Source organism: Zeus faber (genome assembly GCF_960531495.2).
Source record: "Zeus faber genome assembly, chromosome: 2".
Taxonomy (NCBI): Eukaryota; Metazoa; Chordata; class Actinopteri; order Zeiformes; family Zeidae; genus Zeus; species Zeus faber.
This window is the reverse complement of record NC_137189.1, coordinates 51,910,652-51,933,151: the sequence shown is the minus strand read 5'-3', so window position 1 is coordinate 51,933,151 and position 22,500 is coordinate 51,910,652. Positions and strand designations below refer to the sequence as shown.

Below are 22,500 nucleotides of genomic sequence, written 5' to 3'. Positions count from 1 at the left end.
CTTCCTCACCCGCCTCACCCTCACCCTCACCCTCACCCCAGTCCCGGTCTGGGTTTAAATCCTGAGCTTTGCTGTGTTGCAGCATCTGGGCCGCTCAGTGCCAGACTGCATGGAGCTCCAGGAGATGATCTGTGGATCCTGTATGAACAACAGTCCCTTCCTGTGGATGTACGCTGCTCACCTAACAGGTACCACCACCTTCCGAGCCAAAGGAGCTGAACATGGTACCACTACAAGTACTGATGGTTAAATACAAGGCTGAGCATCAAAACCTAATAGGATCTTATCTGAACATGATCTCATCCATAGCTGATTAATACCTGATCAATACTTGATTAGTACCTGATCCATATCTGATCCATATATGATCAATATTTTATCCTTATTCGATCACTATCTCATCCATTTCTGATCAAAATGTGATACTAACAGCGTCCTAGTATGAAATGTCTTGATTATAAATGATCTGATTCAACACGCTTGATGACTTTGAAAGCAGTTGTAGTTTTGGGTGTGACTACGTTCTGATTGGACGACCTTTCAAAGGTCGAACTCTGTAACTGACCATCGTTCCCTGGCGTGCTGACACGTTTCATAGCCGTAATAAAAATTTCTTAAATATATAATAGTAAATATAATAAATCGTCTCCAGCGTGTTTGATGCTTCTGCCAAGATCCACGTAGCGGAGGGGTCCGAAACGCAGCCTGCGGACGAGGCTGGAACATGGTTTTCATATCAGATCCATGTTTGTGAGTTGTTGTTGTGGTTGTGGTGCTGGAATGGAAGGCTGCTGCACAGTGCCCCCTGCTGTCACCACTCAAAACATTGATTTACTGAGGAGCTTGTGCTTGACGGTGTCTCACCTTGTTCATCTCAGTGTGTTGAATGTTTACTTTGAGCTGATGGAGGATGACGTTGTTCCACCAATCAGGAAATAGTAAAGAGAAGAAGACGGAGAAACAGGAAGACCAGCAGCAACAAGAAGAGACGGAGGAAGCCTCCAGCAGCTTCCTGAGCACCACCACCACGGTGTGTGTGTGTGTGTGTGTGTGTGTGTGTGTGTGTGTCCCTCCTCACATTGTAACCCTATGGTGGTAATATTTGGGTGGTGTTGTGGATCTCCTGATGCAGTAACGTCTCCTTGTAGGAAAACTCAGAAACTGCTGCGAGCTGTAAGAGAAGCCGCCAACAACTCCAAGATGGCTGCCGCCTGCAGCAGCTGCAGGAAGTGGGACCCGGCCAATCAGGCGCTGTGTTTTGGCCGCCGTCATGGCGCTCCAAACTATGCACGTGTCTCAAATGCCAGGTGATTATGCACCAATCAAATGTCCTGGTGATACGGTGAAGACACGGTGATCAGTGAGTAAAGCTGCCCCCGTCCCCCTCCCTCCCCCCTGCTGCTCGGCAGGGCTCCTACTCCGCCGCCGGCGTCTCCTTCCTGCTGGACTCGTCCGACACGGTGCTGGACTACGAGACCAGGGGGCGGAGCCAGGAGCCGGTGCAGGGTCACGACCTCCTGATGTCGGCGCTGGAGCCGCTGAACCGCGTCCAGCAGCTGGAGATCATTCACGGTACCTTCCACTTCCTGTGGGGCTCCTGGGACAGGAAATGGCTGGAGACACACGAGTAAAGGCGCTTTCACGGGGGCCCCGGTGATGCAGCACCCGGGCCCCCGTGAAAGCACCTCCGTTTAAAACAGGGACATTTCTCTACATTTACCATCCTAGTAGCCGACGTATCTAGAGCAGTGGCTGTATAATAGTTAATTAATACAATTAATTAGGGCCCATAATAATAATTATATTATTATCATTATTATTATATGGTTGTTAGTAATAGTTACATTATTAATTGTTAAGTCTATTAAAAGTGAATTAACAATACTTGGTATTTGTATAATACATTGATAATACTTTGTATTAGTATAATACTATTCATAATACTTTGCTATTAGTATAATACTATTCATAATACTTGGTATTAGTATAATACTATTAATAATACTTGTGTTGTTGTTAGAATATAACGACATGAAGAGCGAGCTGAAGGACTTCCTGCAGAGATTTGCTGCTGAAGGGAAGGTGAGATCTGGTGATTTTATACTGGATTTTAAATCAGAAGCTGAGATGAGTACTTGTACTGCAGTAGCAGGAGCAGGTGAGTACTTATCCTGCAGTAGCAGTAGCAGATGAGTACTTGTACTGCAGTAGCAGGAGCAGGTGAGTACTTATCCTGCAGTAGCAGTAGCAGATGAGTACTTGTACTGCAGTAGAAACAAACAAGAAGAAGAAACAGTCTTTATTTATCACGCAACACACCGCACTACAACACATGCTTGATGGTGCTGGTGAAATGGCTCCTCTGCATTGAACCATCCTGGCTTGTCCTTCCTCTGGGGCCACAGCAGGAGCAGTGGGCAGCGTACGTGGACGCGCCCGGGGACCAGGTGATAAGTGTCCATCGCTGGTCAGACCATGATGGGTGCATGTTTTTGGTGGAGGTCCTTACTGACGTGAGGTGGAGGAAACCCCATGTGAACACGGGGAGAACATGCAAACTCCACCCAGAAAGGCTCCTATTTGGGAGATAACCCACCGGAGCACGGTGCCAACAGCGCCCCAGGCGGGAATCGAACCCAGGACCTTCTTGCTGTGAGGCAGCAGTGCAATGCACTGTGCCACCGTGCCACATATTATTAGCAGTAGCAGATGAGTACTTGTACTGCAGTAGCAGATGAGTTCTTGTAATGCAGTAGCAGATGAGTACTTGTACTGCAGGAGCAGATGAGTACTTGTACTGCAGTAGCAGATGAGTACTTGTAATGCAGTAGCAGATGAGTACTTGTAATGCAGTAGCAGATGAGTACTTGTACTGCAGGAGCAGATGAGTACTTGTAATGCAGGAGCAGATGAGTACTTGTACTGCAGGAGCAGATGAGTACTTCTACTGCAGGAGCAGATGAGTACTTGTACTGCAGGAGCAGATGAGTACTTGTAATGCAGGAGCAGATGAGTACTTGTACTGCAGTATGAATCAGACAGCTGTTGTTGTTTACATGAAGTTATATTTATTCTTGTAGGAAAAAACACAAGAAGGTAAATAAAACAACAATAATACTAATGTGTCTGTCTGTCTGTCTGTCTGTCTGTCTGTCTGTCTGTCTGTATCCATGTCACGTGTCCTGCGTCCTGCGTCTGATAGGTGGTCACGCCTGATGACATCACAGGTTTCTTCGAGCAGCAACAGACCAGGAAGCGTCGCCGTGTGGACGCCGCTCAGCTCCACTGCAGCTGAGCGCTTCCATCGTGGTTCGATTCCCAAAGGGAGCGGCAGGAGCTGATGACATCACCTCCTGCGCTCCTGGCGTTCCACGTGACGCTCTCCTCCTCACTGGTTTTATGAAAGCTGTGATGGAGCCATGTACTGGTATACACTAATACACACATAACAAGTACTGATGGTATTGTACAGTACTGGAGTCATCCTGGTACCTGTGAAGGATATTTACTCGTCTCCTGACTCCTGTGTCCCACGTTCACACACAAGTGTAGTTTCATGTGGAGTTGTCTCACTGCGTAGGGGTGAGACCTCCACTTGGGCCGATCGACACCACAGACGACTTTTAGTTTTTTTAATTTTTATTTTTGAATCTGCCAGAAAAACCCCAAGCGTTGAAACGGAAGAGGAGGAGAAGGAGGTGGTGGTGGTGATGGTGGTGGTAGTGTTGGGGGTGGAGGTAAAGGAGTCCCTCTGTTTACACCTGGCACGGGAACGTGTCTCTATTACACCACCTGGTGGTTGGATCTCACTTCCTGCTCTATATACAAATCAAATATATTGTGATTGTGGCAGTTCCACCCGCCACACCCACCCGGGTGGTGTTCCAGGGCCCTCCCACGGAGACACAGGCAGACATGTTGCAAACGCCAGTTTATTGTAGTGTGTGTGTGTGTGTTTGTGTGTGTGGGGGGGGAATTTAACCTGTGCTCGTTGGTTGCTCTGACGAACAACAGCCGTACAGCCACCCTGATCCCAGACAGATGTGGCTGCTTAATAGAGCAACATATAATATCAAAGACAACGATTTCCATTGATTCAGTTTCTCATTTGTCTGGAAAATGAAAATCAAACAAACTCCAGAGAAGTGGAGTGTTTTATTATTATTATTATTATTATTATTATTACATCTACTTACCGTGCTGTGTTTCCTCCTGGTTTCAAACTGATTGCTCCTCCCCATTCAAACTCAGACTGTTCCATCTGCGTCTCCCGTTGCTATGGGACTTAACTGAGTAAAATGTGGATGTTTTTGTGGAAATACTTTGCTTGTAAATAATAAATCCTGCAGTTCTGGAACAGAGAGACTGTTTGCTGCATTACATTACCTTCTACAGTACGTGCGCTCGGGTTCGGCCGGTGTAAAAACGTAAAAACGTTTCCAGATCGCCCAGTCCACCAATACCTGCCTAATGTGCAGGTATTGGTGGTATTGGTATTCATAGTAAATAAGTATATAGTACAATAAATAATGTCATAAAGCGTAATACTGTAAAATATAATTTATAGTAAATATGTCATAAAGCGTCTCACTGTAAATATCATTTATAGTAAATAATATGAACTTCTCTCACTTGAACGGTGACAGTCTACACCATGCACGTGCCAGTGAACACAACCAGAATCTGCACATTTATAGTCCATAATATAATGATGTCATAAAACGTCAAATGTGTCTTAAGTTTTCAAACATTGAAGCATGAGATTCTGGTCAATTTTCAGCTTTTTCACTAATTGCTGCTCTGTGGATGGATTTGAATGAAACTTGAACCACGACATGTCTGAGACGTCCCGGTTTTAACGACACCTCAACCCTGTTCCTGGGTCCAGCAGTTGATGCGTTCTGGACATTTTATCCCAAAGATTCAGAGAATTATAACAAAAGGAACAATAACAACAGGGATGGACCCCTAATAAATACAAAAATAATAAATATAATTATGATAATAATAAATATAATAATATTATTATTATTAATAATAATAAAAATAATAATAATGCTATCTAACAACGTGAAGCAGGCACAGGATCTCCTGACCAAACCGAGGTCATGACCTACAACTTCCCCCAGGAACACCCACCCCTAATAACAACAGAAGGCTCAGTGCTAAAAGAGGTCAATGACTTTAAATACCTGGGCGCGTGGGTCGACTCCACGGAAAAGGACCTTAATGTGAGGAAAGCACTTGCCTGGAGAGCACTTAATGGCATGACCAGTGTGTGGAAATCCAACCTCCCCCGACACATCAAGATCAGCTTCTTCTCTGCCACCGTGGAGTCCGTTTTCCTATACGGCTGCGAGTGCTGGACACTAACGAAGGCCCTGGATGGGTGCTACACCTGAATGTTACGTGTGGTACTGAACATCAACCAGGACCAACACATTACCAACCAACGTCTGTATGGGGCACTACCCAGTGTATCAGAGAAGATAGCAGTAAGGAGGATGAGACTAGCAGGCCATTGCCACCGCCACCGAGAACTCCCGGCCAAAAAGCTTGTACTGTGGGAACCAACACACGGGCACGGATCAAGAGGACGTCTCGCATCCACCTCTGTGGACGTGCTGAGGAAAGATGCTGCTGCAGAAAGCACAAAGGAGCTGCTCAGGTGTGTGGAGAACAGGGATGACTGGAGACGCCGATGGAAGGCTTGTCTGAGGACCACATAGAGAAATAATACATATTATATTAATAATAATAATAATAAATATTACAATAATAATAAAAAAATATAATACTGTGGCGGACAAAGGGGCGTGGTCAAGCACCGGCTGCAGGCGACAGCACGGTTCTCTTTCCCGCGGCCCCCAAGCTGCCTTGAATCTCGAGGCAGGGAGGTTTCTTAATGTCTGTCTTGCAGTGGACGTCGGTGCACGGGCTTGTCAGCAGCCCAGCGGAGGAAAGCCTTTCCTCCTGTGCCCGTGATGATCATTAGCCACCTTGTTATTATAAAAATGATCATTCTGTTATTTATATTTGCGGCCAGTGTAGCTTTGTTGAAGTTGGTAATAAACACTCTCACCATGTTGGTGCACCCCGGCCAGAAAGACTCCCTAAACCTTACCTGTGGGCAGAGACCCCCACAAGTACATATAATAATAATAATAATAATAATAATAATAATAATTAATATAAATATAATTATAAGAATACATATAATAATAATACTACATATAAAAATAATAATAATAATATAATTTAGCTAATTTTGTTCGAATGAACTCTAACTAACTGTCCACACCTGAAGTGGACCACAGCACCAAGATGGACACTCTGCTTCGGGTTAAAGGACCCGAGAAGCACCACCTCATCTTCAGATCCAAGAGGAGGAGTCTGTACAGCTGATGGAGGAGCATCTCATAGGGGAACCTGTGATGGAGAAGCATCTGACGGAGGAACCTGTGATAAGATTAGGATTATTGATTTAGGGAATGCTGTTGATGCTGCATGAATAAATGATGCTGTGATCTGTTTGTACAGGAAATCAACTCTTCAAGGGATCGAAGCGAAGAAGCTGACGCCTTCCCATCGTACCTCACAACAGCATCTGCCCAACCATCAATCAATCAATCACCAACCAATCAATGGTCTGGAAACATACTCAGGGGACATTGTATTGGTGTTTATTGGAACATGCTGAGTAAAGTCCTTGTTCTACATTTTCCAAACTATTGTTATGGTTATGGATCAATAAGATGATCGGTTCAGTCATTGGCTACTTCAGCGTGGGGTTCACCACTCGGCCCATGAAGAGGACGCTGCTGCTCTCCTCCTGGAAGACGATGAAGACGAAGGGTCTGTTGATGGAGAGTCGAGGAGGAAGGCTGCCGGAGGTGCTTGCTCCGCCCCTGGCGGCCATGTTGCTTTTCTCATCCACGGTGATGGCCGCCTTGTGGAACACCTGGAACAGAAGGTCAATGGATTTAAAAACCATCGTGTTCTGTTCTGGATACAAAATGAGTTTTCTACCTCAATGTATTTCTAATCCCTAAATCCATGGAGGTCTATTTTGAAAGGGTGGGAGGATGAAAGCGTCACTTCTCCATGTTTCATCCCTGATCAAACCTGCAGCTTCTTACTGGGATGCAATGCAGATACCACTTAAAGGAACAGTACACCTACTGTTACAAAAGGGGAAACTGGAAAAACAGTATTACATTATTAGTAGTACAATATAACAACAGTAGATTCAAGATTCCAGAGGTTATTTGTCACATACATATACATACATTCATACATATACATACATACGTTCATACATGTACATACATATACATACTTTCATACATATACATATATATCATACATACATATACATACGTTCATACATATACATACTTTCATACATATACATATATATCATATACATACATATACATACGTTCATACATATACATACGTTCATACATACGTTCATACATATACATACATATACATACGTTCATACATATACATACATATACATACGTTCATACATACGTTCATACATATACATACTTTCATACATATATGCAGTGAAATGTCATGACACCTGGTGATTACGCACAATAAACTCAATAAGCTCTAAAAATACTAAAATGTATGTAATCAACACGAGGTGCTCGCGCAGTAGAGTAGGACGATTAGGACAGTAGAGCTGACCGTCTCATGCCGTCCATTCTACCTTCCCCGAGAATTCAGCACAGTCATCATCACAACACGGTCGTCATCACAGCCGTTTAGATTCCACCGCAGGCGGACACCGACACAGCCCTGTCGACCTGTGTGATGTGTTGTGCGGATGTCAAAACCAACATCCCGACACGGCTGTGGTGGTGACTGGGGACTTTAAAGGGGTGAACACATCACCTGTGCCACCAGGGGAGAAAGAACTTTGGACCATTGTTACACACCGTACAAGAACGGATACAAGACCGTCTCGCTCCCTGCTTTCGGGAAATCGGACCATTCCGCCATCGCTTTAATTCCTGTTTACAAGCCGTGCACCGTGCGTGGAACGGTGGTGACGAGGGACGTAAAGCAGTGGTCGGACCGATCAGAAGCCGCGCTTAAGGACGCTCTGACGTAGACTGGGACATGCTCCAATCACGTTCCAGTGACATCAGCGAGTTTACGGAAGTAGCTACATAGCTTCATAGCTATGTTAGCGGATAGCATCGTTCCCACGGTGAAAGTTTGGATATTTCCAAACCAGAAGCCATCGATAAATCCATCCGTGGCGCTCTGAATGCTCGCACGGCCCCTAACAACGACGGTCTTGTATCCGGTAAAATGGACAGTAACAAAGCCACAGCGTCGTACGATCTGCGGAGGGCGGTGAAGGACGCTAAACGGATGTATAGGCACGGAGTGGAGCGAAAGATGGAGCAACGGGACATCAGATGCTTGTGGCAGGGGCTGCGGACTATTACGAACTACAACAGCAGCTCCTCCTCAGCCACGAGTGTGGACGCCTCCATAGCCAACAAAGTGAACTCCTTTTTTGCGTGGTTTGAGTCTGGCAACAACACCGCTAGCTCGCCAGGTAGTTGGAGTTACACCGCTGGGGATATCTCACTCTCTCCCACTCTGTGTCTGAGCTTGACGTCAGGAGGGCTCTGATGCGGGTAAACACCAGGAAAGCTGCGGGCCCAGAGAGCATATCTGGGCGACTACTAAATAGCTGTGCTAACCAGCTAAGCCTCGGTGTTCACTAGGATATTCAACGCCTTCCTGGCTGAATCAGTGGTGTTGTCCTGCTTCAAGAGATCCACCATCATTCCTGTCCCGAAGATCACCTCTCCAGCCTGCTTGAATGACTACCGTCCGGTGGCCCTCACCTCAGTGGTCATGAAGTGTTTCGAGAGGCTGATTAAGGATTATATCTGCACCACCCTCCCCCCACACCTTGGACCCTGTGCAGTTGGCGTACCAGCAGAACAGATCCACGGATGACGCGGTCTCCCAGGTACTGCACACCACGCTCACGCACCTGGATGGCCAGAAGGGGCCTATGTGAGATGCTGTTCATTGATTATAGTACAGCTTTCAACACCATAGTCCCCTCCAGACTGGCTGTCAAGCTGAAGGAGCTAGGACTGAACACTCCGCTGTGTGCCTGGATCCTGGACTTCCTCTCAGTCAGGCCCCAGGTGGTTAGGGTGGGGTTAGGATGGGGAGGCACATGTCCAGCTCCCTCACCCTGAACACAGGATCCCTCCAGGGCTGCGTCCTCAGCCCCCTACTGTGTTCCCTGTACACACATGACTGTGTGGCCAGGTCCAGCTCCAACACCATCATCAAGTTTGCTGACGACACCGTGGTGGTGGTGGTGGTGGTGGTGGTGGTGGTGGGCCGGTGGTGGTGCGTTCAGCCCAATGTACCACTGGAACTACCCTCCCCTCCCTGCAGGACATATACACCAGGAGGTGTAGTAGCAGAGCTGCAGGGTCATGAAGGATCCTCATCACCCCAACAACGGACTGTTCCAGCTGCTGTGGTGGAGCAAGAGCCTCCACAGTCACACAGCGAGAACAGAGACTGAGACGGAGTTTCTTCATCAAGCCATCAGAACTGTCAACGCTGACCTCACCAGGGGTCCTAACAAGAAGTACTGAGTCACTCACACTACCTTACTGTACTGTATGTAGCATACTGTACTGCATACTGTATCACTGTTCTGGGTTACTGCATACTGTATCACTGTACTGGGTAACTGCATACTGTACTATATGTAGCATACTGTACTGCATACTGTATCACTGTACCGGGTTACTGCCTACTGCGCTGTATTGCTGTGTCATACTGTTGTATACTGTACTGTATATCGCCATTCACTTTATTCACATGTACTTTACTGCACATATCTGTATATACAAATTGCCTCTCCCATATACATTCCCTTTACTTCTATTTTGTACCCCCACTCTGTATTATCTTTTTGAGTCTGATTTTATTTTCATGTTATTTATATTATTGTATTTACTTACTGCTTTACGTTTGAGGAATCAGTTAGTTTCAGTGAGTTGCTAGGTAGAAATTAGGTTAGTTATTATATTCAGTTTAGTAACTATTGTGTATAATCTCCAGGTGCGTTGTAAAGACATTTCACTGCATATATGTACGAAAGTATGTATATGTATGAAAGTATGTATATGTATGAAAGTATGTATATGTATGAAAGTATGTATGTGACAAATAAACCTCTTGAATCTTGAATCGAGAGTAGGACTATTCTGACAGTAGAGTAATACTATCCGGACGGTAGAGTAGGACTATCCGGACCTGGCTGAGTCTCAGGCCCGGCTCCTCTGTGAGGACAGACAGGTCTGCAGATCCAGTGAAGACGTCCTTGATGTCCAGACGCTGGAGGACGTCGTTCAGAGCGAGGGAGCGTTCCAGCAGGAAGCGAGGGAGCTGCACCTCCAGCCTCCTGCACACAGGGGGCAGCACATGGATGCATCACATCACATTCATGGATGAGATTACTTTAAATCCTGAGATCAGATTACAGTCCATGACTTTAAATAACATCCTGAGATGAATCGATGAGTTCAGTGAAGCAGAATGAAGCTTCCACTGTGAGTAGAAGAGAGGTTTAGTCCGCTGTGATCCTACGTCTTCTGGAGCCGCCCGAGCCACGCCCGCAAGCGATGGCCGCTGATCTCCTCCTCCACGGAGCCGATGTCCGTGTCCTCGTCGGGCAGCAGAACCAACATGGCCGTCCCCTCCGTCATGGGCAGCTTGAGGAGGCCGAGCCGAGCCGAGGCGTCGTAGGCCAGGTAGAACTTATCAGAGCGGAACATCATAGGGACCTGGACCACGTGGTACTTATCCACGAAGAACCGATCCTCCTGGGTGAAGCTGGCGTCAAAGACCTGTGCAAACTGGCCTGTGGAGGAAAATAATTCAGTTTATACATACAGTTTATACACACAGGGTATATAAATACTGTGTACACCGTATACAAACACAGTTCACAAGAAAGAAGAAGTTCTCACTCTGGCAATAAGCCACCGAGATGAGCAGCATCTTGGTCTCCTGGTCCAGGGAAGCCACCGCGGTCTTTAGCTGGCCTCCGGTCTGGGTCTGGGCCCAGTTGTTGATGGTGCTCTGGGCCTCCTGAGGATTCTGGTACGACAGAGTCTGAAGGTTTCCACCATATTTATCCTGAACCAGGTTCAGGAAGGAGGAAGACACCGGGAACCCATGAGAGGGAAGCAGAGCGATTCCCTGCTGCAGAGGGAACCTCCCGCCTCTCATTATGAGGTTCCTCAGGTTCTGGAAAAGATCTGGGACACAGTAGACCCTCAAACCATCATGTGGGTCTGAGGAGCTGCATGGAGGTACATGTACCTCATATCATCCTCATTCTAGATACATTTGACTTTAACTCTAAAAGCTAACTTCTATTTTTTTTAAGAAGAACCCTGGTCCGGTTGGTTCTCCTCACGTCCAAACTAAGCATGTTCTGAACCAATTACAGGAAGTGCAGGCTGTGGTAACAGGCATTCTGGGTTACGTGAAACTTGTAAACGCAATCAAAACAGAGAACTACATAAATACTTAAATACTAAAGCATGAAACGGAGCAGTGGACCCGAGAGGAACGCTGCTCTGGAAACCGGTCCAACACTGACCTGGGATCTGCTGTGGATCCAGATCAGCCAAATCCAGCGCCTGGAGGAGTTGCTGCCTGGTCGCTCCACCAGAGCCGCTGGCGAGCGCCGCCAGAGCCGCCGTGACAGCGAAAGGGGAGAAGAAGATGTTGTCGTCGGAACGGCTGGAGATGGATCTGTAGAGCCGCCCGGCAAAGTCCGTGTTTCTGCGACTCAGGTCCTGGACCTGGTCCTGGACCTGCTGAGGAGCAGCTGGAGGCAACAGGAGGAGCGTGATGCTGCAGAGCAGCAGAAAAGAACCTTCTGCCATTTTCCCTGAAGGAGGAAGAGGAAGAAGAGTAAACTGTAGAACCCAACTCCCTGAAGGAGGAAGAGGAAGAAGAGTAAACTGTAGAACCCAACTCCCTGAAGGAGGAAGAGGAGACCAAACACCTCGCTGTGGTCCCAGGACCTGAGGAGAACCTCCAGCAGTGTCTGGACACATTACATTACATTTCATTGATCAGACGCTTTTATCCAAAGCCACTTACAATTGTTCAAACAGCGACGGACGCAGCCATCAGGAGCAATGAGGGGTTAAGTGTCTTGCTCAAGGACACTACAGCATGCTAGCAGGAGGAGCCTGGGATCCAACCAGCAACCTTTAGATGACTAGACCACCAGCTCTACCTCCTGAGCCACCATCCCCTTAAGACCACAGACCGGGACCTGTCATGGTCCTGTTGGACCAGGTGAGGACATGGTCCAGAATCCTGTCCAGAGTCCAATCCAGAATGGAGCCGAGCCAGTCCAGTCCAGAATCCAGTCCAGTCCAGAATCCAGTTGAGTCCAGTCCAGAGTTTAGTCAGTCCAGTCCAGTCCAATCCAGTCCAGAGTACAGAATCCCATCCATAATCCAGTCCAGGGTCCAGTCCAGATTCTTCCTTGGTTTGCAATATTTCAGATCCTCTAGCGTCATATCCCATGATGTTATTTAAGCAGATATGACATCATCCATGATGTTATTATAGCAGATATGACGTCATCCATGATGTTATTTATGCAGATATGACGTCATCCATGATGTTATTATAGCAGAAATGACATCATCCATGATGTTATTTAAGCAGATATGACGTCATCCATGATGTTATTATAGCAGATATGACGTCATCCATGATGTTATTTAAGCAGATATGACATCATCCATGATGTTATTATAGCAGATATGACGTCATCCATGATGTTATTTATGCAGATATGACGTCATCCATGATGTTATTATAGCAGAAATGACATCATCCATGATGTTATTTAAGCAGATATGACGTCATCCATGATGTTATTTAAGCAGATATGACGTCATCCATGATGTTATTATAGCAGATATGACGTCATCCATGATGTTATTTAAGCCGATATGACGTCATCCATGATGTTATTATAGCAGATATGACGTCATCCATGATGTTATTTAAGCCGATATGACGTCATACATGATGTGTTATTAAGTGATGCAGTATCTATTTGGGTGGAGGAGGAAGGAGCTCGGGCCTTTCAGCATCATTTGTTGCAACATTAAACCATCTCTGCACAAAGTATGACAAGAAATCACCAAATAACAGAAAGATTACATAAAGAGCAGGAAGGTGGAGTACAGAGCATGAAGGTGGAGTACAGAGCATGAAGGTGGAGTGCAGAGCATGAAGGTGGAGTACAGAGCATGAAGGTGGAGTACAGAGCATGAAGGTGGAGTGCAGAGCATGAAGGTGGAGTACAGAGCATGAAGGTGGAGTGCAGAGCATGAAGGTGGAGTACAGAGCATGAAGGTGGAGTGCAGAGCATGAAGGTGGAGTGCAGAGCATGAAGGTGGAGTACAGAGCATGAAGGTGGAGTGCAGAGCATGAAGGTGGAGTGCAGAGCATGAAGGTGGAGTGCAGAGCATGAAGGTGGAGTGCAGAGCATGAAGGTGGAGTACAGAGCATGAAGGTGGAGTACAGAGCATGAAGGTGGAGTGCAGAGCATGAAGGTGGAGTACAGAGCATGAAGGTGGAGTGCAGAGCATGAAGGTGGAGTACAGAGCAGACGTTACCTCTGGAGCTGCAGGATGGTGAAGGTTCTGCTTCAACAACACAACGACCGCAGCTGCTGTAGAAACGCGCACCATAGAAACACGAGCGCTCTTAATACGTCAGCAGCGTCGCCATCTTGTCGCGGTCTCTGACTGTGAGCGCCGCGTGGCACTGCCACCGAATCACGCGTAACAGTTGTACTCACACACAACAGCTTTCGACGAGAAGTTGGTTGTAAAGCTGTTACTGCGGCGTCGAGACTCCCTCTGGTGAACAGTCAAGCCCGCACCAAGATGGCGGCGGGGCTCGGCGTCTAAATGCGGATCTAGCGTCATAGATCTATGTGTGGTGCAGGGTTGCCAGGTCGAGCAGCAGCATTCTGCACGAAGCTGCTCCACTTCCGCTCCCACTGCGCCATAGATGCAAGACGCAGGTCACGGTTCATCACTTCTACGTCATCGTAGCAGCCGCTCTTAGAACTCTCCACTGTGTCCACTGTGTGGGTGTGCTCCTCGGGTTTCATCTATAGAATAACCATAAAATACAGATCATATAGATAATGGCAGTAGTAATAACAACAACAATAATAATAATAATAATAATAATAATAATAATAATAATAATAATAATAATAATAATAAATATGTTGACATCAGGTCCAGCTCAGTCAGTTTTCAGTCCGATGCAAATGTATCCCAACATAACAACAGAAACAGTTTTGGTCGTCATGGCTCACCGTAGCCCGAGCTTCAGCTGGACGCCGCCATTACCAAATTGCCAGGATGTAAACACACCCACGTCCCAAATCCCCCGACAGCAAATACTGCGCACTGACGTTTGTACTACAGTAAAATACAGAATATTATAAACATATGATATATAAGTACTTACAAGTACAAGAAGCTAGTTTATGATACTTCATAAAGTACTAATGAATCCCATGCAGATCCTGATTATAATTGACTATAAAATAGAGTCAGTCATTAAAATATAACTATAAAATACAGCTGCAGGCAGCAGTACGCAGGGTCCACTTTATTCCTTTCAGGTTAGGGTTACAGTTTTCCAGGTTCTGTGAAACGCAGCACGAGTTACAAAAGTTACAAGCACCGTGGGACTAACGTCTGGACCAATCAACCCATATCAACCCCAACCCACGTCACTGAACGTTCCTCTTCTGGGGTTGAGTTGAAGTGTCCCTGAAGAACATGTTTTAACAACCAGCATCGTTCCTGGATCAAGAAGTGCGGACACAAAAGAAAAGAACGCTTCCTCCAAAGGTTCTTACAACTTCCTGCGCTGCGGAAACCTCTTCTTTTAACCGTTAGTTTTCAGGGTTTTGTCAAACGCAGCACCGGTTACGGTTTTCAGAGTTTCCGTTAAACGCAGCATGGGCTGGAGCCGTCTGTCTGGGCGTGGTTCCCTCCAGCGGCTGGATGTGAATGAGTTGTGAGACGGAGCTTGGACTTATCCAACGTCTGATGATGATGTCACAAAGCACCGCTCCTCCACTCCTGAAACCAATGAAATGACGACACTTTTTCAATCATTTCTGCTCCAAATGTAGAACGATATTGACCAGACGTCTGAAACGTCCCGGTTCTAACAAGACCTCAACCATGTTTGTGCCTACTGCGGTGGTGTTGTTCCAGACACCTTTAGCCCAAATGCAAGGAGAATAATAATAACAATCCAAACAACAACAATAGGGATCCGGGTTGGAGCCCTTAATATAGCTGCAGGCATGAGCACACGGGGGCCAGGTTAGATGCAGCAATGGGACCAAATGAAGAAGGAACCAAAAGAACCAATGAATCACTTATTAATGTGCTTTGTTAAAGGAGAACAGAACAACGCGCTCAACTCCACTGGTGTGCATTGGTTGATCTGCACAAAACGGAATTCAAAAACACAGACAAATCATGATTCCACCTGCAAGGCAAGCCTTTTAATGAACAGTTGGACAAAACAAAATAAAGCCCTGTTCATAAAGATGGCCTGACATGTGATACCCCTCTCGTACAAGAACACCTTCAGAAAGGTAAATAAATACATTCTCTGCTGTCTCAGCTTGGTGCATTTAGTAGTCACCGTGCGGATTATCCCAAGCACATCTTCCATCTCTTTCATATCTGATATTTATTGTTGTACATTTGGTGGTCATGCTATCTGGTATATTGACATGGCTTTCTTTCTTTCGTCTTTTGTTTCTTGTCCAGAGGTGCAGGACCGGACCGGACAGACCCGGTTGGTTCCGTGTCATCGTGTTGTTGCACAGACCAGCGCAGTGCTGGTCTTCTCTCCGTTTCACACACGTCACCACCTCAAAGTCGCGCTCGTTGACATGTTTCAGGTAGATCGCCGTCACCTTGTCAAACCGCGGCTTTGGTGTACAGTACTTGAACCACGTTTGACCCCTGTGTGTGAAAACATGTACACCGAGTAGATCTGCGGCCGCCTGTATTTCCACCTCAGTTGCCCAAACTCCAACATATTTCATACTCTCCACAGAAGACCAGAGGCTGTTTTTAAAGTAGGAGCTGGAATTCTCCTCCATGTGTTTGACAACAGCCAATCTGATCAACCTGTGATTGTTTTCATTTCCACTGATCACAAATGATAGTGCCCTAAAAAAGGAGTTCCCGTCACCCACAACAGCTTTTGTTTCACAAGGCTCACCCATGACAACAGCTTTACGCATGCCAACGATGTCATCAGAATGACAGATGTGACATTTCAAACAAAGTATTTTTTGTTGATACGCTGTCAACGGAAGGAAGTGAAAAGCCAGCGCGTCATCTGGACCGGCGTGTGTCAGAGAGCCTGTTTCAAGCTGCTCTGCGGTCGCTATTTCAGGAGTTTTTTCAAGCGTCGTTTTCCAGTTTCTTTCAGCCGTTATTTCGGCTTTTGGCAACACACCGGGAGGAACACAGTGCTCCTGAACCTCACTGTTTTTTTTAAGAGGAGGGCGGAGAACCCGTGAGGCAGCGCGTTGTGCCCAGCGCTGCTTCGCTGCCTTGGAATACCGGTTTCTCTGTGGCATCTGGAACAGAAAACACAAGAAGGAATGAAATGATTCAAACCAACAAAAATACATTTTCCATCACTGTGTCGTTTGTTAAGGTGAATGTTATAACTAACTACAATTCAGGAAGACATAGAACTAGATCGTAGCTGTAATGGAACACACCCTCATCTTACATTGGCACCAAGTCTGCCTTTGACTATGAAATAACCTTTATTGTAGAGGAGCATTCATTTGGAATTCAATACAAATACAAATGTATGCTGGAATCGGTGTTGCCGGTTGTTGCCACTAAGTAAAATAGAGTCTCTCACATTTAAAATGAAAACAGTTCTTATTGTTTTTTAGGAATGGGGACGTGATGGCTCCCTCTTGTAAAAAGATAAAACTCACCAGTTACTTCACAAACCAGCAACAAAGTTTATGTACCTGTCCAAAGCCATGTTCTCCAGCCCAATGTGATGAAAAGTAGAACAATTGGGTGGAGAACCGCCCAACCTGGTAACGCTGGCTGGTACATGCAGGTAAATATAAACATAGGTATCTGTAGGAATATACTGTATATCTCCAGACATCCCCTAATTCCATCACTTCCTCTGTTGAGGCTGGGGTTGTTTTCTGACTTGACCATGAACATTAAACATCCGTGATGCTCTTTCACTCTGCATGTTATCAACAACCGCTGCTGCCCTGTCTTATGTCTTCACACATGTATGTATAGTTGTTATAGTATGTTTAGTCATTCATGTATGTTATAGTTGTTATAGTATGTTTAGTCATTCATGTATGTTATAGTTGTTATAGTATGTTTAGACATACATGTATGTTATAGTTGTTATAGTATGTTTAGACATACATGTATGTAATAGTTGTTATAGTATGTTTAGTCATTCATGTATGTTATAGTTGTTATAGTATGTTTAGACATACATGTATGTTGTAGTTTTTATAGTATGTTGAGTCATTCATGTATGTATAGTTGTTATAGTATGTTTAGACATACATGTATGTTATAGTTATAGTATGTTTAGTCATACATGTATTTTATAGTTGTTATAGTATGTTTAGTCATACATGTATTTTATGGTTGTTATAGTATGTTTAGTCATTCATGTATGTATAGTTGTTATAGTATGTTTAGTCATACATGTATGTTATAGTTGTTATAGTATGTTTAGTCATTCATGTATGTTATAGTTGTTATAGTATGTTTAGACATACATGTATGTTATAGTTGTTATAGTATGTTTAGTCATTCATGTATTTTATAGTTGTTATAGTATGTTTAGACATACATGTATGTTATAGTTGTTATAGTATGTTTAGACATACATGTATGTTGTAGTTTTTATAGTATGTTGAGTCATTCATGTATGTATAGTAGTTATAATATGTTTAGACATACATGTATGTTATAGTTGTTATAGTATGTTTAGTCATTCATGTATTTTATAGTTGTTATAGTATGTTTAGTCATTCATGTATGTTATAGTTGTTATAGTATGTTTAGTCATTCATGTATTTTATAGTTGTTATAGTATGTTTAGTCATTCATGTATGTTATAGTTGTTATAGTATGTTTAGTCATTCATGTATGTTATAGTTGTTATAGTATGTTTAGACATACATGTATGTTATAGTTGTTATAGTATGTTTAGTCATTCATGTATTTTATAGTTGTTATAGTATGTTTAGACATACATGTATGTTATAGTTGTTATAGTATGTTTAGACATACATGTATGTTATAGTTGTTCTAGTATGTTTAGTCATAAAGTCTAACATGTATGTTTTAGTTTTTACAGTATGTTGAGTCATTCATGTATGTATAGTAGTTATAGTATGTTTAGACATACATGTATGTTATAGTTGTTATAGTATGTTGAGTCATTCATGTATGTATAGTTGTTATAGTATGTTTAGACATACATGTATGTTATAGTTATAGTATGTTTAGTCATACATGTATTTTATAGTTGTTATAGTATGTTTAGTCATTCATGTATGTATAGTTGTTATAGTATGTTTAGACATACATGTATGTTATAGTTGTTATAGTATGTTTAGTCATACATGTATGTATAGTTGTTATAGTATGTTTAGTCATAGATGTATGTATAGTTGTTATAGTATGTTTAGAAATACATGTATGTTATAGTTATAGTATGTTTAGTCATACATGTATTTTATAGTTGTTATAGTATGTTTAGTCATACATGCATTTTATAGTCGTTATAGTATGTTTAGTCATTCATGTATGTTATAGTTGTTATAGCATGTTTAGTCATACATGTATTTTATAGTTGTTATAGTATGTTTATTCATTCATGTATGTATAGTTGTTATAGTATGTTTAGACATACATGTATGTTATAATTGTTGTAGTATGTTTAGACATACATGTATGTTATAGTTGTTATAGTATGTTTAGTCATACATGTATTTTATAGTTGTTATAGTATGTTTAGACATACATGTATGTTATAGTTGTTATAGTATGTTTAGTAATTCATGTATTTTATAGTTGTTATAGTAGGTTTAGTCATTCATGTATGTTATAGTTGTTATAGTATGTTTAGTCATTCATGTATGTTATAGTTGTTATAGTATGTTTAGACATACATGTATGTTATAGTTGTTATAGTATGTTTAGTCATTCATGTATTTAATAGTTGTTATAGTATGTTTAGACATACATGTATGTTATAGTTGTTATAGTATGTTTAGTCATTCATGTATTTAATAGTTGTTATAGTATGTTTAGTCATACATGTATGTTATAGTTGTTATAGCATGTTTAGTCATACATGTATTTTATAGTTGTTATAGTATGTTTAGTCATTCATGTATGTATAGTTGTTATAGTATGTTTAGACATACATGTATGTTATAGTTGTTATAGTATGTTTAGACATACATGTATGTTATAGTTGTTATAGTATGCTTAGTCATACATGTATTTTATAGTTGTTATAGTATGTTTAGTCATTCATGTATGTTATAGTTGTTATAGTATGTTTAGACATACATGTATGTTATAGTTGTTATAGTATGTTTAGACATACATGTATATTATAGTTGTTATTGTATGTTTGGTCATAAAGTCAAACATGTATGTTGTAGTTGTTATAGTATGTTGAGTCATTCATGTATGTTATAGTTGTTATAGTATGTTTAGTCATTCATGTATTTTATAGTTGTTATAGTATGTTTAGTCATCCATGTATGTTATAGTTGTTATAGTATATTTAGACATACACGTATGTTATAGTTGTTATTGTATGTTTAGTCATAAAGTCAAACATGTATGTTGTAGTTGTTATAGTATGTTGAGTCATTCATGTATGTATAGTTGTTATAGTATGTTTAGACATACATGTATGTTATAGTTGTTATAGTATGTTTAGACATACATGTATGTTATAGTTGTTATAGTATGTTTAGTCATACATGTATTTTATAGTTGTTATTGTATGTTTAGTCAAACATGTATTTTATAGTTGTAGTAGTATGTTTAGTCATTCATGTATGTTATAGTTGTTATAGTATGTTTAGTCATTCATGTATTTTATAGTTGTTATAGTAGGTTTAGTCATTCATGTATGTTATAATTGTTATAGTATGTTTAGACAAACATGTATGTCATAGTTGTTATAGTATGTTTAGACATACATGTATGTTATAGTTGTTATAGTATGTTTAGTCATACATGTATGTTATAGTTGTTATAGTATGTTTTGTCATACATGTATGTTATAGTTGTTATAGTATGTTTAGACATACATGTATGTTATAGTTGTTATAGTATGTTTTGTCATACATGTATGTTATAGTATGTTTAGTCATTCGTCTATATTGTAGTTGTTACAGTATGATTCTATATTGTGTTGTTGTTTGTTTAATATCCTGTATATTTAACACTTTACCATGTGTATATTGATATGTTTATTTATATATTTATATATAAATATGTTTCTTAATAATTATTATATGTTGTATGTAAATATGTTGTATGTAAATGTGTTGTATGTAGATTTGGACTTGTAACAAAAGTTATTTCTGATTCTGATTCTGATGATTCTATATTGTGTTGTTTGTTTAATATTCTGTATATGATTCTATGTTGTGTTCGATATCTAATGTGCACTTTCTAAAATGAATACCGTGTTTTCTACACGCAAACCCAATGTAGTATGTTTAGTCATACATGTATGTTGTAGTTGTTATAGTATGTTTAGTCAAAAAGTCATACATGTGTGTTGTAGTTGTTATAGTATGTTTAGTCAAAAAGTCATACATGTGTGTTGTATTTGTTATAGTATGTTTAGTCAAAAAGTCATACATGTGGGTTGTATTTGTTATAGTATGTTTAGTCAAAAAGTCATACATGTGTGTTGTATTTGATGTAGTATGTTTAGTCAAAAAGTCGTACATGTGTGTTGTATTTGTTATAGTATGTTTAGTCAAAAAGTCATACATGTGTGTTGTATTTGTTGTAGTATGTTTAGTCAAAAAGTCATACATGTGTGTTGTATTTGTTATAGTATGTTTAGTTAAAAAGTCATACATGTGTGTTGTATTTGTTATAGTATGTTTAGTCAAAAAGTCATACATGTGTGTTGTATTTGTTATAGTATGTTTAGTTAAAAAGTCATACATGTGTGTTGTATTTGTTATAGTATGTTTAGTCAAAAAGTCATACATGTGTGTTGTATTTGTTATAGTATGTTTAGTCAAAAAGTCATACATGTGTGTTGTATTTGTTATAGTATGTTTAGTCAAAAAGTCATACATGTGTGTTGTATTTGTTATAGTATGTTTAGTCAAAAAGTCATACATGTGTGTTGTAGTTGTTATAGTATGTTTAGTCAAAAAGTCATACATGTGTGTTGTATTTGATATAGTATGTTTAGTTAAAAAGTCATACATGTGTGTTGTATTTGTTATAGTATGTTAGTCAAAAAGTCATACATGTGTGTTGTATTTGATATAGTATGTTTAGTCAAAAAGTCATACATGTGTGTTGTATTTGTTATAGTATGTTAGTCAAAAAGTCATACATGTGTGTTGTATTTGATATAGTATGTTTAGTCAAAAAGTCATACATGTGTGTTGTATTTGTTATAGTATGTTTAGTCAAAAAGTCATACATGTGTGTTGTATTTGTTATAGTATGTTTAGTCAAAAAGTCATACATGTGTGTTGTATTTGTTATAGTATGTTTAGTCAAAAAGTCATACATGTGTGTTGTATTTGATATAGTATGTTTAGTCAAAAAGTCATACATGTGTGTTGTATTTGTTATAGTATGTTTAGTCAAAAAGTCATACATGTGTGTTGTATTTGTTATAGTATGTTTAGTCAAAAAGTCATACATGTGTGTTGTATTTGTTATAGTATGTTTAGTCAAAAAGTCATACATGTGTGTTGTATTTGATATAGTATGTTTAGTCAAAAAGTCATACATGTGTGTTGTATTTGTTATAGTATGTTTAGTCAAAAAGTCATACATGTGTGTTGTATTTGTTATAGTATGTTTAGTCAAAAAGTCATACATGTGTGTTGTATTTGTTATAGTTTGTTTAGTCAAAAAGTCATACATGTGTGTTGTATTTGATATAGTATGTTTAGTCAAAAAGTCATACATGTGTGTTGTATTTGTTATAGTATGTTTAGTCAAAAAGTCATACATGTGTGTTGTATTTGTTATAGTATGTTTAGTCAAAAAGTCATACATGTGTGTTGTATTTGTTATAGTATGTTTAGTC

At 41.5% G+C, this 22,500-nt stretch overlaps 2 protein-coding genes across 4 annotated transcripts in view; one reads left to right on the top strand and one right to left on the bottom strand.

Moving 5' to 3' along the window:
• The window catches only part of LOC307227277 (putative E3 ubiquitin-protein ligase UBR7), a 6,487-nt gene extending 2,168 nt beyond the window's left edge, over positions 1-4,319 (top strand). Inside the window, exons 6-11 of the mRNA XM_079996553.1 lie at positions 83-188; positions 933-1,030; positions 1,149-1,307; positions 1,410-1,572; positions 2,021-2,082; positions 3,203-4,319. Coding sequence (XP_079852679.1) covers positions 83-188; positions 933-1,030; positions 1,149-1,307; positions 1,410-1,572; positions 2,021-2,082; positions 3,203-3,295 — 681 coding nt within the window. The 3' untranslated portion in view covers positions 3,296-4,319. The remainder of the gene's footprint in view (positions 1-82; positions 189-932; positions 1,031-1,148; positions 1,308-1,409; positions 1,573-2,020; positions 2,083-3,202) is intronic.
• Positions 4,320-6,667: 2,348 nt separating this feature from the next.
• serpina10a (serpin peptidase inhibitor, clade A (alpha-1 antiproteinase, antitrypsin), member 10a) lies at positions 6,668-14,004 on the bottom strand. 3 transcript variants are annotated; one of them, XM_079996698.1, is made up of 7 exons: positions 13,913-13,974; positions 13,728-13,783; positions 11,678-11,971; positions 11,040-11,330; positions 10,657-10,930; positions 10,324-10,471; positions 6,668-6,961 (listed from the first exon to the last, which is right to left on the bottom strand). In XM_079996698.1, exons 3-7 carry the CDS (start codon positions 11,964-11,966, stop codon positions 6,776-6,778), a joined length of 1,188 nt encoding a protein of 395 aa, XP_079852824.1. In that variant the 5' UTR covers positions 11,967-11,971; positions 13,728-13,783; positions 13,913-13,974; the 3' UTR covers positions 6,668-6,775. The 3 variants fall into 3 exon arrangements, with proteins under 3 accessions (XP_079852824.1, XP_079852826.1, XP_079852825.1); XM_079996700.1 differs by lacking the exon at positions 13,728-13,783 and having other exon boundaries at positions 13,913-14,004; XM_079996699.1 differs by lacking the exon at positions 13,913-13,974 and having other exon boundaries at positions 13,728-13,866.
• Between the last annotated feature and the right edge of the window lie 8,496 nt (positions 14,005-22,500).